Raw genomic sequence first — 13,578 nt, 5'->3', positions numbered from 1 at the left:
TTGGGAGAGAATATTTTAATAAAGTAGGTAGTATACACCTATTAAAAAAAAATTCTCCCCTTTTTGATGCTGTCTTTAGATGTGGCATTAAATAAAGGTAAGAGAATTCTGGAGTCCACAGATGATGAAAGGTCCCAAAACAATGTGAGCACCGAGCAGGATAAGGCTCCCTTGGTCCTGCAATGCTGCGATCTGGATGAGACATTAATATTCATGTTCTAGAGTGCAATTAGAGAGAAGGCTGTAGCCCCTGTGCAGGGGCGGACCAAACCCAGCAGAGGTGCAGCGAACTGCTTCGCTTCCTTATTGAAATTCAGGCCATCTAATTGATACTGCAGAAGGCAGCAACATAATGAAATAGAGCAGAGATCATTTTAGTAGCTTTAACCATCTATTCTCAGAATTCCTCTCCTGACCAACGTATAACCCTGCACAGGACTCCACTCTTCACAACTTGATGCATTCTCAGGAACAATTTAAGTTTCTGTAAAGTAGTAATCATTAAGATGTTGCTGTTAGAATAACATTCAGAATTGTAGCAAAACTGTGACTGCCTTCATTTGTGTTAACACCAAAAATGTTTTACTTTTGTTTAAGGCAGCCCAGTTGCTTTCAAAATGACAATTTAAACAGTGCCTTTCCCTCAGAACAAGAATAAAATATTTATAACTGCCTCATTTATTTGCAAGCAAATACAGGTAACGTCTGTTGAAAAGCAAAATCCATTAGACTCTGGGTAGTTTTGGTACTGTGAGTAGTCTCCAAAAGGCAACAGATGCGGGGATGTGTGAGGGGGGGAGTTGATTTTTTTTTATTTTTAATATTCAAAGTGTGTCTGTTCTCACTGGCTAATTAAATCAGCAGAGTGCAAACAATAAAAGAAAAAATAAGTGTTGCCTTCCTTCCCTAAAACAATTGCTCTAGTCCATCTCTACTTACTTATTACAAGATTCTGCAATATTACTTCCCCAAATCCTCATGAAATAAGACACATGTTCCACAGCACCAGGTCCCATTAAGAAGAATATACTTTTCCTGTGGAATTTAAGATAAGATAGTCTTTCAATTGTTAAAAGAAAATGGACTTGGAATTGACATGAAACTACTGAAGAATCATACTAAAATGTAATTGATTTAATAACAATATCAGATGTATGAATCAACTGGCAGAATGCTGCCCTAAAATGTACTTGCTTGGCAAAGCCAGTAGGTTTGCACGGGTGTGCTGAACTATTTGAGAAGTTTGGAATGTGTTGATAATATTAAACAGTCATCTTCCAACAACCTAGAGTATTGTGGTGTTTTCTAGTCAGATAATTCTTTGCAGTGCCTAAATACATGTAGTATCAATTAAAACATTTTCATTTGTGAAACCAAAACTAATGTGGTATATTTAGATTTGGTTTTGAAAGTATTTTAAACACTACTATCTACTTTTAGGCTTTAGTTAAATACATAGCACAATATTAAAAACAGGCTGCAGATACAGACCAGAACTCCACTGTACCAGCACTGTACAAGAACAGAGAAGGTGGTCACAGTCCCAAAAATCCTGTAATAAATATAATGGTAAACATCATGAAGGACTTGTCGTGTATGAGGATCAGTAGCCACTTAACTTGAAGAGCATGAAGCTCAAAAAACAATCAAAATCCCTGTGCATGAAAAGAGGTAAACTGTGTGCCCTGAGCCTTGTGCTGCTACTGCTTCCCACAGCAGCAAGACAAATGCAAGTTTGGGCATGTACATCTATACATTACCTTTAAGTAACAGCACTGTGGATGTACCTGAAGGGACAACAGATGGATGCAGACTCCTTGCATTGTAAGGGAGTGTACTCAGCAGTAAGTCGGTATTTGGAAACAGAAGGTAACTATTTCAGCCCAGTTGTTGCCAACTTTTTGAAAATATCAGAGCCAAGGAAAGTGTTATGGGACATCGAGTTTACTGGAAACTCCTCTCAAATGCTCAGGTTCATCATGGAAGGAAACGTGGATGTGCTCGTTTGAAGATGTAACAAACAACAATCATTTGGGTACCATGAGGTCCTGAGCCCTTACAGATGCAGAGTTCCTTCTTGACCCCATGCATCCTTGGCCAAAATTTTAAGTTTACTGGGAATTTCTCAGCAAAATACAGCTGCATTGTTGTTAATGAATTATCTACAGCTGAAACATTGATCTATTTAACCTGAAACGCAGGGGTTAGTACTGAGCCCATTGCTAAATGCTTACTATGTCTCTGTTACATTTAACTCTGCTACTATTTGAAGACATTCAGCACCAAAATGTACTTCACTCCCTTCAAGTATTCTTTTGGTTAACCAGATTAATGGTTGCAAACAAATAAAATATTTACTCTGTACTGCAGCCAGAACAGTGTCTCTTTATGTAATTTGAATGATGAGCAAACACCAAAGCACTGGAGATAATAGCAACAGGTCAGACTTGGTAAAATGACATCCCCATCTTATGACACTTTACAGTAAAATATGTGCTACACAGACCCCAAACAGAAATGAGCCTGCTGCTGCTTAATTGAATTGTATCTCAAAAACACAGTAAAGTAACCCAACAAAGAGATTTCTGTTGGTAATTGTATGAGAGGGTATTTATCAGTACCCATTAACCTCTGGCTCTTACCTGTTAGTTTTTGAAAAGATGCTTGTGTTGCTTTGTAAGCCACAAGGTGTCACAGTGGCTCAACTGGTAGGATCCTTGTCAGTCTAGACACGCAGGTTGTGGCTTCAGGTTACATACCAGTGCTAACACCGTACTGCCGAGGAAGTCTGTGCTACCCTGCGTATTTAGAAGTGCAGCCCTTGGGATGAAACAATCAGTCAAGGTGCAACTCGGTTGCTTCAGGCTGCTCTTGATGTGGGTGTTAAATAATCTCACAGCACCGTCAGTGAAGAGATGTACTTGGTACACTGGCATCTTCACCAATCTCTTTACTTTGTGTTATTAACCCTGACAGAGTGTTAAGAGGTACTGGAAAGACATGAGCTAATCATTTGCAACGAATAATACATTTTATGAATTCCACTTTGTTCTACTCAGAGTTGCTAGAAATTAACAACAATTTATTTGAATGCATTAATTATTCAAATTTAAGATGTATTTTTTGCACGTCTTTTATAACAAGCAGTGTGCTTAAGCATGTGATATTCTGCTAAGACCATTGGCTGTGATTGGTCATATAGTGTGTGTCACTGTTTCGCTTTTGACTGGATGGAGCTGGAGCTTAAAATGCCAGGAAGCTTTGACTTTTTTCACCAACTCTTTCTTAATACATTCTTTCTAAAGCAACTGCATGTAAGCAGCATCCTCTCCTAAGAAAAAAAATATGTACGTTCATCGTTTTTACTGACCTGTAATTTTCCCATTGCCATCAGTCATTGCTATTAATTTGCTTTACATTCATACAACAGTCAGTCCTCACTGAAAAGCAATCAGAGATACTTCACTGGTATATTTAATTTCTAAATATCGTCGTTCTAACTGGGAGGTTTTGCAAACTCAAACTAGGAAACATTGCCTCTCAGCTTAGCCCATATAAAATAAGCCACATCTTTCCTGAATGCTTAAGAAATTGAAATTTGCATTCTGCACTTATTTGTAAGACTAAAACTCCATTGATCAAACGTTCACAGAAAAGCATAAAGAGCATGAGCATAGCCAAAGCAAATTCACTGTTAAACTCAACTGAATAGTACGGGAAATTTTGCATGTAGTATTTGTTGCACTCAGGTAATGAACCTTTACCCAGTGTGTTGGCTTTTCATGTCCCATTATTCATGCCAACACATTTATTAAAATGGGCCTATGCTTTTTAACATAATCAGCAATGTGCATAGGTGTGGCCTTCAAAGAGTTATTACCATAGTTTACAGGCATGCTGTTCGTAAATACAAGCAGAATTCCAGTCAGTGCAAAATGCCAAGCTTCCCACAAAACATATGGTAATTTTTGCTCTGTAAAATGGATAGATGCGCTATATAATGCATAATTGCATCACATTATATCTGAACTTCTAATTGCTTAAAATGATACTTGAAATCACATCAACAACATTATTACCTAATTACCCTAAGGGTTAACTGATACTCCAGTTATTAAGTCTAGGTAGAAGTGATAGAGCTATTGTATTGCCTTCATCCACTACAGTAAGTGATATGGTTGTAAATGCACATATAGAAGCTACATCATGTCAGATGTTTTTAACATCTTGGTATAGGGAAGGAGAAAGGTGGAGATACACTGACCATGAACCAAAAGGAAAGGTGGTCCTTCCTGCAAGCTGCTCAACAACAAGAAGAATTTCCATTTGCTAAAAAGGAACTATTTCACAGCAATTATTTTCCTTTCTAGTCACAGTAACATTATTGTGATGTGAAATGGAGTGAGATAGAAACATTTTTGGTACTTAAAGTGGATACAAGAATAATGGAAGACCAGTGACACTGCTCTGAAAAGGCAAGTTACTATTAGAATAGGGAGGACAGAGTGAAACAGACAGTAGTCAGCCTTCCTCCAATCCACACCTGAGACTTTTGTAAAGTACATGAAGAAAACGTAGCATTCTAGGTGCGAGGCATTTCATACTCCCTTTTGCCATCTGTAAAACACTACCCTGGTAGCATGCTTAGCAGCAAAGGACGTTTCATGCCTGTCTGGGCAATCATGCCCTGGAGGATCTCTAGTCTGTAGGGGAGAAGGTAGTTAGGAATGTTGGTGCTGCTGACTGCTTCCTGAGGGATGAAGTACGCTGAGAGCATTTCAGCTTAAACAACAATAAACTAGAAAAGTTTCACTCTATTTACTTTCTTTTTTTTTTTTTTGTTTGCATTTTCCTCTGTCCACGTGACTACTGTATTTAAAGATTTAGAATACTTCTTTTTTTGTATAATGTAATCATTAATATTTCAAAAATCCCTTTGTAACCTGCTCTAGGACAGATGGTAGCTCCTTCTCCAATACAGTCTTCTGGTAATGGCTGAGGAAAAACTACAAAACTGGAACAAGAATCACAATAAGGTACATGAAATACTTTATAATGTGCAATGTACTGGAAGTCATAATTTTCTCAAATTACTACTTTAGAAAATAACCTAATAAAATATGTCGTTAGAAAAAACAATTACTTAAAAGTCCAAAAGAAAAGTAAAAATAGTCCCCTGCACAGGTGATGTAAGACTGCATATAATAATACTCAAATAGGGATGGCAGTTTTTTCCAGGTATTTAGTTTTTGAAGAATGAGCACAGTGGATATACAATTAGGTCTATTCTTGGGTCTGCTTTTATCAGAGGTTTCCAAATATGAGCACTTTATACGCACTAAATGTTTTATTTGCCCTCTGAATGCAACAGGCATCCGAACAGTCCATGCAATTCTTCTGGATCATGAGGATGCTATAGTCTGCAGCAATTGTGTAAAATGGACAGGATCTGGACAGATATTGAATCTGCTGTACGCAAGTAATCTGATAGCAAAGGTACACCCAGAGATTAGATTTTCCCCTCCCTCTTTTGAACACACACGATGGTAGATCTGAATGTTTCCCCTCAGTTATCTTAGGCTTGGCAAGCTCACTCTGTGGTTCAGCATCAGGAAAGATGGGTATCAGCAGGTGTTGCAGATCATGTGTGATAAATACTAGAGCAATGTTCTAATTTATTAGCTGCTTGGAAGGATGCGAAGGCCAAACTCTTTAGTTTGCAGGTACCTAGGCAATAGATTTTAAGTACATTTAGAAACCTGCATAAAGTTGCAGCTTTGCCATTGCTGTTATGAGTTTGTGACTCTGTCCTGGCCAAGTACCTGGGTGTGAATATTGACAACAGAAACACCTTTGAGACAAGATCTTGTTTGATTCTTACTTTTTTTTTTCTGTAGTTGTCAAAGTTATCCATAAAGAAGAAACCTGCTACGCTCAAGTATCATTCCTCAAATCTACATGATGCAGATAGAAACACCACCCTGACCATCATGAGCATGGTGTATGAACATGGTGTACAAACAAGCAAGGTGGTGCCGCGGCAATCTAAGCTTCATGGAGAGGACAGCCTGCTCCTGTGAAATTCATGGCTTTTGCAAAGGCTCTACACTTCCGACACTCTTGAAAGTGTTCTGAAGAAGTGATTGACTTAGAAAGCTACCAAGTTCTAGTTTATGTTTAGTTCTGCAAAGGTCTCATTTTTCCAGGTCAGTGATTTTTCACTAGCCCCATAAGGCACAGAAATGCCACAGTTGTGTCCAGAAATATCAACTCTTGCCATGCTGAGGTTTACGGTCTACAGGTGGTTCTAGTTGATCCCCAGTTACTTCAGGGGTACAAAGTGTACTATTTGGCTTAGATCAGTAACTGACAGGCTTTAGTTTCGAAGGGCATGGCTGTCCACCACAGTGTATTAGACTGGAAACAGTATTCTGACCATAAAGCCCTTTCTCTCTGAAATTCTAACAGTAACCAAACACAGAAAGAATGTATTAGGGAAAAGAAAGACACAAGCCTATGGAGAAGTTTTCAGCCAGGGGTGTCTAGAGGCTTCTTTCACTACTATATTTGCCTGACAAATAAGACCACTGAGACATGGCCAACAGGCCTCTACCTTACCACAGTCTTTTTTGAAGACTAATCGTCAGCCACTTTGGGGCAACCTTGCCCCTGCCAGGATAACCCTTCTGAGGCTTCAAGTAGCCCAGATTCAACTTTTGGAAAAGTGCACCCAGCAAAACTGAGGATATATGCTGGCCTGTTTACACAGTGCAGTGCAGGAATGAAAGCTCTTCTTGTGGAGGAAGCAACCAAACAAAGTATCAGCACATTCGGAATGCCTGTTTACAGCAGATATGCAACTTTTGGCAAAAAGATACAAAGAAATACCACTTGAAATGAGGAGTCCAGCTAAAAATATTGCAATGAGTTTAGCAATCTACTCATTCCCTTTTTCTGTAAACAGTGTATATACCAAAAACAAATGTATCTTTTTAATTTTTTTTTTAAATCTGATCTTGCAATAATACTGCAGGCAAAACTCCAGCTTAAACAAGCACACAGGACTGGGCCCTTGTTATGATCTCTATTTTGTTCCTTCTCACCATGCAGAGGCTTCTATTTTTGAGACTGGATCTGCATAGTAAATCTTGTTTACATCAGGGAATGACTGAGTTTAAGGATTTATGGTTTAAAGAGTAAAGAAGGAAAAAGAGAAAAAGAAGGGCTGAAAAGATTTCTTTCTAGAGAAGGATCTAGTAAGCATCAGAGTGATTTTCAGACAAGATCCATTTCTACATATTCACATTGGCTCTCCCCCCTCGCCAGCCCCTGCCCCCAAAAGCTCCCCGTTCCTTACGATTGCTGTTTACACTCTATAACTTTAGGGGGAAAAAGAAAAAATAGGCAGCAAGACATCCCTGATTACAAGCTAAGGATCAGCATAGAAAGGAAGTAGAGTTTTTTTTCTCCCCCAGCCTCATAAGAATTGTTAGTTTGCAACAATTTTAATTGAAAACAGCTGCAACAGAATTTTTTTTAAAAGGGATGAAAAAACCTATATGAAATAAAGAGAGTCAGTAAAAAGAACCTCAAATCTATTCTGAAGTCGGTGTCTGTCTAAAGGATTTCAAGGGCTTTCTTTTAAAATGGATCTTTTAGTTTCAGCAAAGCATGGTTTATAAGTACTCATGTTCCTAGAATTGCTAAGTATATTTGTGGATGAAAGAATAATTTCCTCAAAAATACTGTGAGACGGTAGTTTATATGTTTTCCCCTCAACAAAACAAACTCATTGGACAAACTCAGACTAATGTACACAATGTGAGAGATCTGTTTGAGATACTAAGTTGCTATGTGAACAAATGTGATGTCACAACATAGATTTTTATGACTAATCTATTAAAAATGTACCAGGAGGAAAAAGAAAAGATTATTTCATCAGATAGCAACGTGAGGAAGTAAAATAAGAGACTTCCACAAAACTGCAGAAATTTTGTTTTGCTTTTATTTGCTTTAAATATTTGCTTGAATATGAATGTCTGTGTAAATTTCCAGATCATTTAATAGCCTTTAAATAATCATAACATCCTCCTTTATCTTCCTTTTAATTTCCTCTAAATTTTCTTCCACCGTAAAATCTGTTACATTCACTATACAGTTTAATAGGAGTTTAATATTATTTAAGTTGATTGTCTTTAAAACAATTATACTACTATCCAAGTTCTCTAGTCACCCTTAAAACACATGCTCTTAGCCAGAAGGAAAGCTGTGTTTTTCATATAATGATGATGTAAAGCAAAATCTGTTGTAATGACAAAGATAGATACAGGTGAAGTTATTGTGTGATATGCAAAAGTTCTAATAAAACAGGAGACTAAACAAATAAATGAAAGGCCTGATAACTCATTTCTTTGATTGCTAGCAACAAAACACCTCAAACTTTCATCTGTCAGCAAATTTAAGTGATCCATCCACAGCATGCTGTAATGTTACTGACAAATAATTTTATACAAGATATAATCACCTTTTGTTTTAAGTATGAGCCATTTCAAATGATTAAAAAGTAGAACAGAAAACGATTTTCAACACCAAAGAGGAAAACATGCTTTTTTTCAGACAGCAAGGTTCATGAAAAACAGGGAAAATATTTAAGCTAACTTACCTACGTTGTGGATTGCTACCTAGAACTTTAGAAACTGCTGATTATGCCACAACAGGATTGCTTCCTTGAAATTACACAGAAAATAACTTGCTTGAAACTAACACAGATATAAAAATATTAAGATAAACTGAGTTTGAGTAAATGGCAATGAAATCCTTAAAACCACACACAGAGGGAGGAAATAGCTGCATTTTGGTTAACCAGAAAGTTAATCAACTATGATAGAAGAAAATAAGATTTATCTTTATATCTGCCAGAGATTATTAAACATTTAAATATTCATTTTACTTCTTTAAATCCGGATCATTGATGCATTACAAAATGGCACTAGAAGCTCACACAGTATTATTAAGAAAAACACAAGTGTTATCACATTAGATTTCTCTGAACAACTTTTAAGGAAGGTAAGGTGTTCCCATGCACATTAGTAACTCAAACTCCCTAATTTACTTTAGATCACATAAGAATTAGCTAGGTGGTGGACTTTTGCCAGTACTTATATCATAAAACCACCCCCTGCCTGGGTGTGATTGGAATTCTTTGCCTAAGACTGACCCTGAATTTAAAAAGGCAGTTGTAGGTTCCACCTGAAGAGCCCATAAAGTTGGGAGAGCCAAAGCTTGCACATCTAGCACAGGCTTGAGCTGCTAATTCTTTACTTTCATAACTATTTATTCCTAAGGAAAACAAGAACAACAAAGATAGTCATGCTGCACCTAAATGATCTCTCTTTATAACTCTGTAGTTTGCTTAATACACTGAGCACACCCTTTACACCAACAGTAATTCTCTTCTACCCAATGCTGACACAAACCAGAGTGAAAGCAGTAGATGTCTCAGGAAGGGTCCTCAAGTGTAGAGCCACTTTGAGAACACTTCTACCTCCCCCAACACACCATAGACCATGGTGCTGGGAGAGTAGGAGTAGAAACTGCATTTATTGGTGGATTCCCTAATTCCCCAGCCCAGTACTTTTTGAATCATTTCTCATCTACCTGCAAGCTCTGGTGAGCTGCCGCAGTAATTCCCTACAAAGGTGTGGGCTCTACAGATGGAAAGGAGAAAACAGACAGACATGACATATTAGGTACTCCTTTCAAAGGCTCTCCATCCACCTTCTGTATAACTTTAGTAAATTATGTATGTTTTGCTCTGCCTTGGAACTTCCCCCACTGTAAGGGACAGCAGACAATCTGACTCTAAGGATTATTAAGAACATTTTTATGTTGTAGGAAAACAGGAAAATCCCAAGTGCTTTCCAAGGATATATTCGGAATAAGAACTGTAGGTTTCTCACTTGCCACCAGCTCTCCCGCAGTTGGGTCCAAGTGGAATCTGCCAGCTTGCTACCCCCAGTCTTTTGGAAAGTTTCTTTGTAATTCCTTTCCCCTTAAGCTGCTTTGCTTGTGCTCACCTACCCCCTGGGGCTCACAGAGTACAACCAGCCTCCTTCAGAGACCAGTGCCTACATTATTCTGAAGACTGGTTGGAGAGAAACGTTCATGCAGTAAGCATGTATCACCCATAGCACAAGCACATTCTTTCCATGACATACAGGGCTCCATCGGTCTAGATTCAAAAAATTCAGAGCCAGTTATACATGCTCCAGAAGCCTTCACAGCTACCAATCCCAAACACACTTGGAAGTGCATAAAATTAACGTGAAACTTCCACTCCCAACCTGCCCCATAGTCCAGCACGGTTCCTTACAGGCTGTCCACACCTACTCACTGTAAGTGGCACAGGCAACTAATTTTATTTTATTTTTATTAAGGAAGGAGGATGAATGAGATGAGCTGAAGCTAGCTAGAGGCATTTGAAGGCGTTTCAACAAATAACAGTGCTTACAGCACAGAGCTCAGAAATTAAAAAATAAGAGAGCCAAACTGTAAACACTAAACCATCACAAAGGCAGAAGTATTTTTACTATGAGCAAATAAAAGAAACGCTGGAGCATAACAAGGCCTTCATTAACTAAGCACTGTCTGTCAAAGTAGAGTACTGCTGAAACCTATGTATGGTGGCACTAGCAAGAGAGAGAAGGTTATCGCTTTTTGCCAACGACAATCCCTGTGAACATGCACAGCGGAAAATGCAATAAAATGCACCAAAGTCTAACCCAGCACACCTCAGGAATACAGCAGGGGGAAGATGTTTTACAAGTCCCTCAAAAACTTTTCTAGTGTAATGTTTGTAAAGGAGCTGCAATCAGAAACTGGTTAATTATTAGAAGTACCACTGAAATGATACATAAAAAGGGTAATTTAGCACTGACAGCTTATCAGAACTGCTTATATGTAAAACCCTGAAGGAATCACTTAGTGGTACATATTTCTTATTTTCACTTGAAAAAGTCTAGACGTTATGACATCAAAATGTACAGGAATGTAAGGAGCAGAGTTGCAAGACGCTGACAAATAAAGAGTAGCAAATAACCCCACCCCCAAAGCCCCTCATTCTAACTAAATGTCAGCGACCCTCAGCAACAACTTGGGGCAAAACTAACAAACAGTTGCTGTGATTTGAGGAGCAATGAGCTGCTAGGAGATTTTAACCAGCACAAAGTGTATTTACCAATTACTCCACAGCAATGTTTTAAGACTAGCAGTGGTAACAGTGTTAGAAAAGCAGTTACCCCACAGCAGTTACCCAATCAGAAAGCAGGTCACATCTCGTTAGCTGTATCATATACATTAAACGTCACAGATTCTCTGTGGCTTAGCTGACAATTCAGGCATGTGTGTTTTATTTTACAATAACCTGGTGTTCTCTTAAAGAAGTACAATACAACAAACAGACCCTGTACCATGCTTTATGCCACAAATTTGGCAGGTACTTGTGCCTGCATAAAGCCATTCACTACACAAGATGAATACTTTTAAAAAGTGTTTTCGGGGCACCGCTGCTAAACTACTATGAAAAATTGTAGCGCCAAGAATGTTTGCACAAACACAGACACATGGGCAGAAATGCAGCCTGGTTCAGCCTACACAGTTCAACTTCAACTGACTAAAAAGTGTGCTTCATTTTAAATAATAAATAATTGTAAATAATAAGACACAATCTCCACTATTATTTTGTCTTTGAGTGACAAAAGTATTTTCCCTTCCCATTCAGCATATTCTTTGTGGTGGCTGATCTGAGTGTAGAACACAGGGTGTATAAACCACTAACAGATTATACAAAGCATAGCCAACAGTGAATGTAGTTTACATTATTGGGTACTTTTGACAGCTATATGATAAAGTCGTGAACAGATCATCTCTCTCGATAAAAGCAACTGCATTCTAAATGTAAACATGAATTTCTCTTGCCGGTTGCCCTGAACATGTGTTCTTTAAGTGATGCCTAGGAATAAGTTTTTAAAAGTCTCCTCCTGTTTTCTGTCACCATTCATTTTTTAACAAGTTCACAAAACAAAACCAGAGAAATGTTTGTCTCTTCCTCTAAACCTGCAACATTTCTGAATGAGTTTTGTGCAAAAGCTCAAGCGGTACCTTGTAATATTCTAGCTGCAAATGCCAGCAGGACAGATCCTGAGCAAACAACACGCTGAGGCAAAGAAATTTCCTGAGACTAGCATTACAATCAATCCTGAAGTGCTGTACTGTAATTTCAAGATTTCAGCCTAAGCTGGTATCTCCTCAAAGAGTTGCTCTGCATGGAAACATAATGAGGGATTACCCAATTAAACTACTAAATTAATTAGGGTTCGTGCCTGCATACACTGTACTGTCTAGTGGGACGCTTCAGCTGGAATTCGGGCTGAAACCTACCACGGTCCATGCACAGGAAAACAAGGCTGAGGGACTTACCTCCGTCCGCGACTGCAGCCTCTTGTTCATTTCATATATTCGGTACTCTGGTTGCACCATGTATGGTGTGTGTCTCCTATAAAATGGGCCAAAAGGAGAAGAATAGAAAGGGTCATGTGGTGTGCTGGACATCTTGCCTGCTTGCAGAGATTCAAGCTACACAGAGTATCATCAACATCCATACAGAGCACATGGGCTGTGTGTTCTTCACAGTACAAAGTAGCAGCGCGCACACACACACACATCCAGGCTGCACGCACTGGCTGGGAACTGCCGTGGGAGCCCTCCACAGCAGAGGGGGGGGGAGCGGAGCGGGAGCGGGAGCGCACAGGCTCCGGAGAGAGAGAGAGAGAGAAGGGAGGGGGGAGAGAGAGGCTGGAGAGCTTCAGGCACCGCCGCTCGGTTTTAAAGCAGCAGTTTCTGGAGGGGTCATTTCCTGTCCACGCTGTGGACTAGTTCAAAAATATGATTTTCCTCTGCGCCTGACAGAGGGCTAAGGTTTGGGTTTAATTTCTCCCAGCCAGGACCCCGCGGGAACCTGGCAGCCAGGCTGGTTAGCATATAGGTGGTTTAAAAGCTGCCTGAGCCAATCACCCTCCGCGAGGAGCACGCTTGGGTAATGTCAGAAATGTGATTACTACAAAATACATAAACACAGGCCACGGCCAGCCCCGCCGCTCGCCGCCGGCGAGTCCCCTCGCTCCCCGGCGGCTCCCAGCGCTGCTGCCGGGCCACCGGCCGCCGGCACCGCTCGCCACCCTGGCCCGGCCCGGCCGTGCCCTGCCCTGCAAGGGGGTGTCCGCCTCACATCAACAGTTTGGGGGGACGAGGGGGGCGGCGGCCTCGCCGCTGCACCAGAAGCGGGATGGCTGGCAGCCTGCACAAAGGCAGCACCTTCGCGCACCGCTCTCCACACAATGGAGAGCGGGCAAATGCCCACTGAAACCTCCCGGGAAATCGGGAAAACGCGGAGAGCCGGGAGGGAGAAGGAGAGCCCCGAATAACCGCTGGCCCTCCCCTTCTGCGGGGGTTAGGAGGAAGCAAATGGATCGTTTTTAAAGCGGCTGTCCGGCTTAAAGGTGGCGGCTGCTGCTAGGTAGG

At 40.0% G+C, this 13,578-nt stretch overlaps 1 protein-coding gene across 13 annotated transcripts in view; it reads right to left on the bottom strand.

The window, feature by feature from the left end:
* The window catches only part of LDB2 (LIM domain binding 2), a 216,322-nt gene extending 203,247 nt beyond the window's left edge, over positions 1–13,075 (bottom strand). For 12 of the 13 annotated variants that reach the window (XM_061992161.1, XM_061992163.1, XM_061992162.1 and 9 more), the window contains exon 1: positions 12,478–13,009. In XM_061992161.1, the coding sequence (XP_061848145.1) occupies positions 12,478–12,609 (132 nt within the window). In that variant the 5' untranslated portion in view covers positions 12,610–13,009. The other variant, XM_061992165.1, reaches the window with a different exon arrangement.
* Between the last annotated feature and the right edge of the window lie 503 nt (positions 13,076–13,578).

The sequence above is a fragment of the Colius striatus genome, chromosome 3 (assembly GCF_028858725.1).
Source record: "Colius striatus isolate bColStr4 chromosome 3, bColStr4.1.hap1, whole genome shotgun sequence".
NCBI lineage: Eukaryota > Metazoa > Chordata > Aves > Coliiformes > Coliidae > Colius > Colius striatus.
This window is presented reverse-complemented; position numbering and strand designations above follow the sequence as displayed.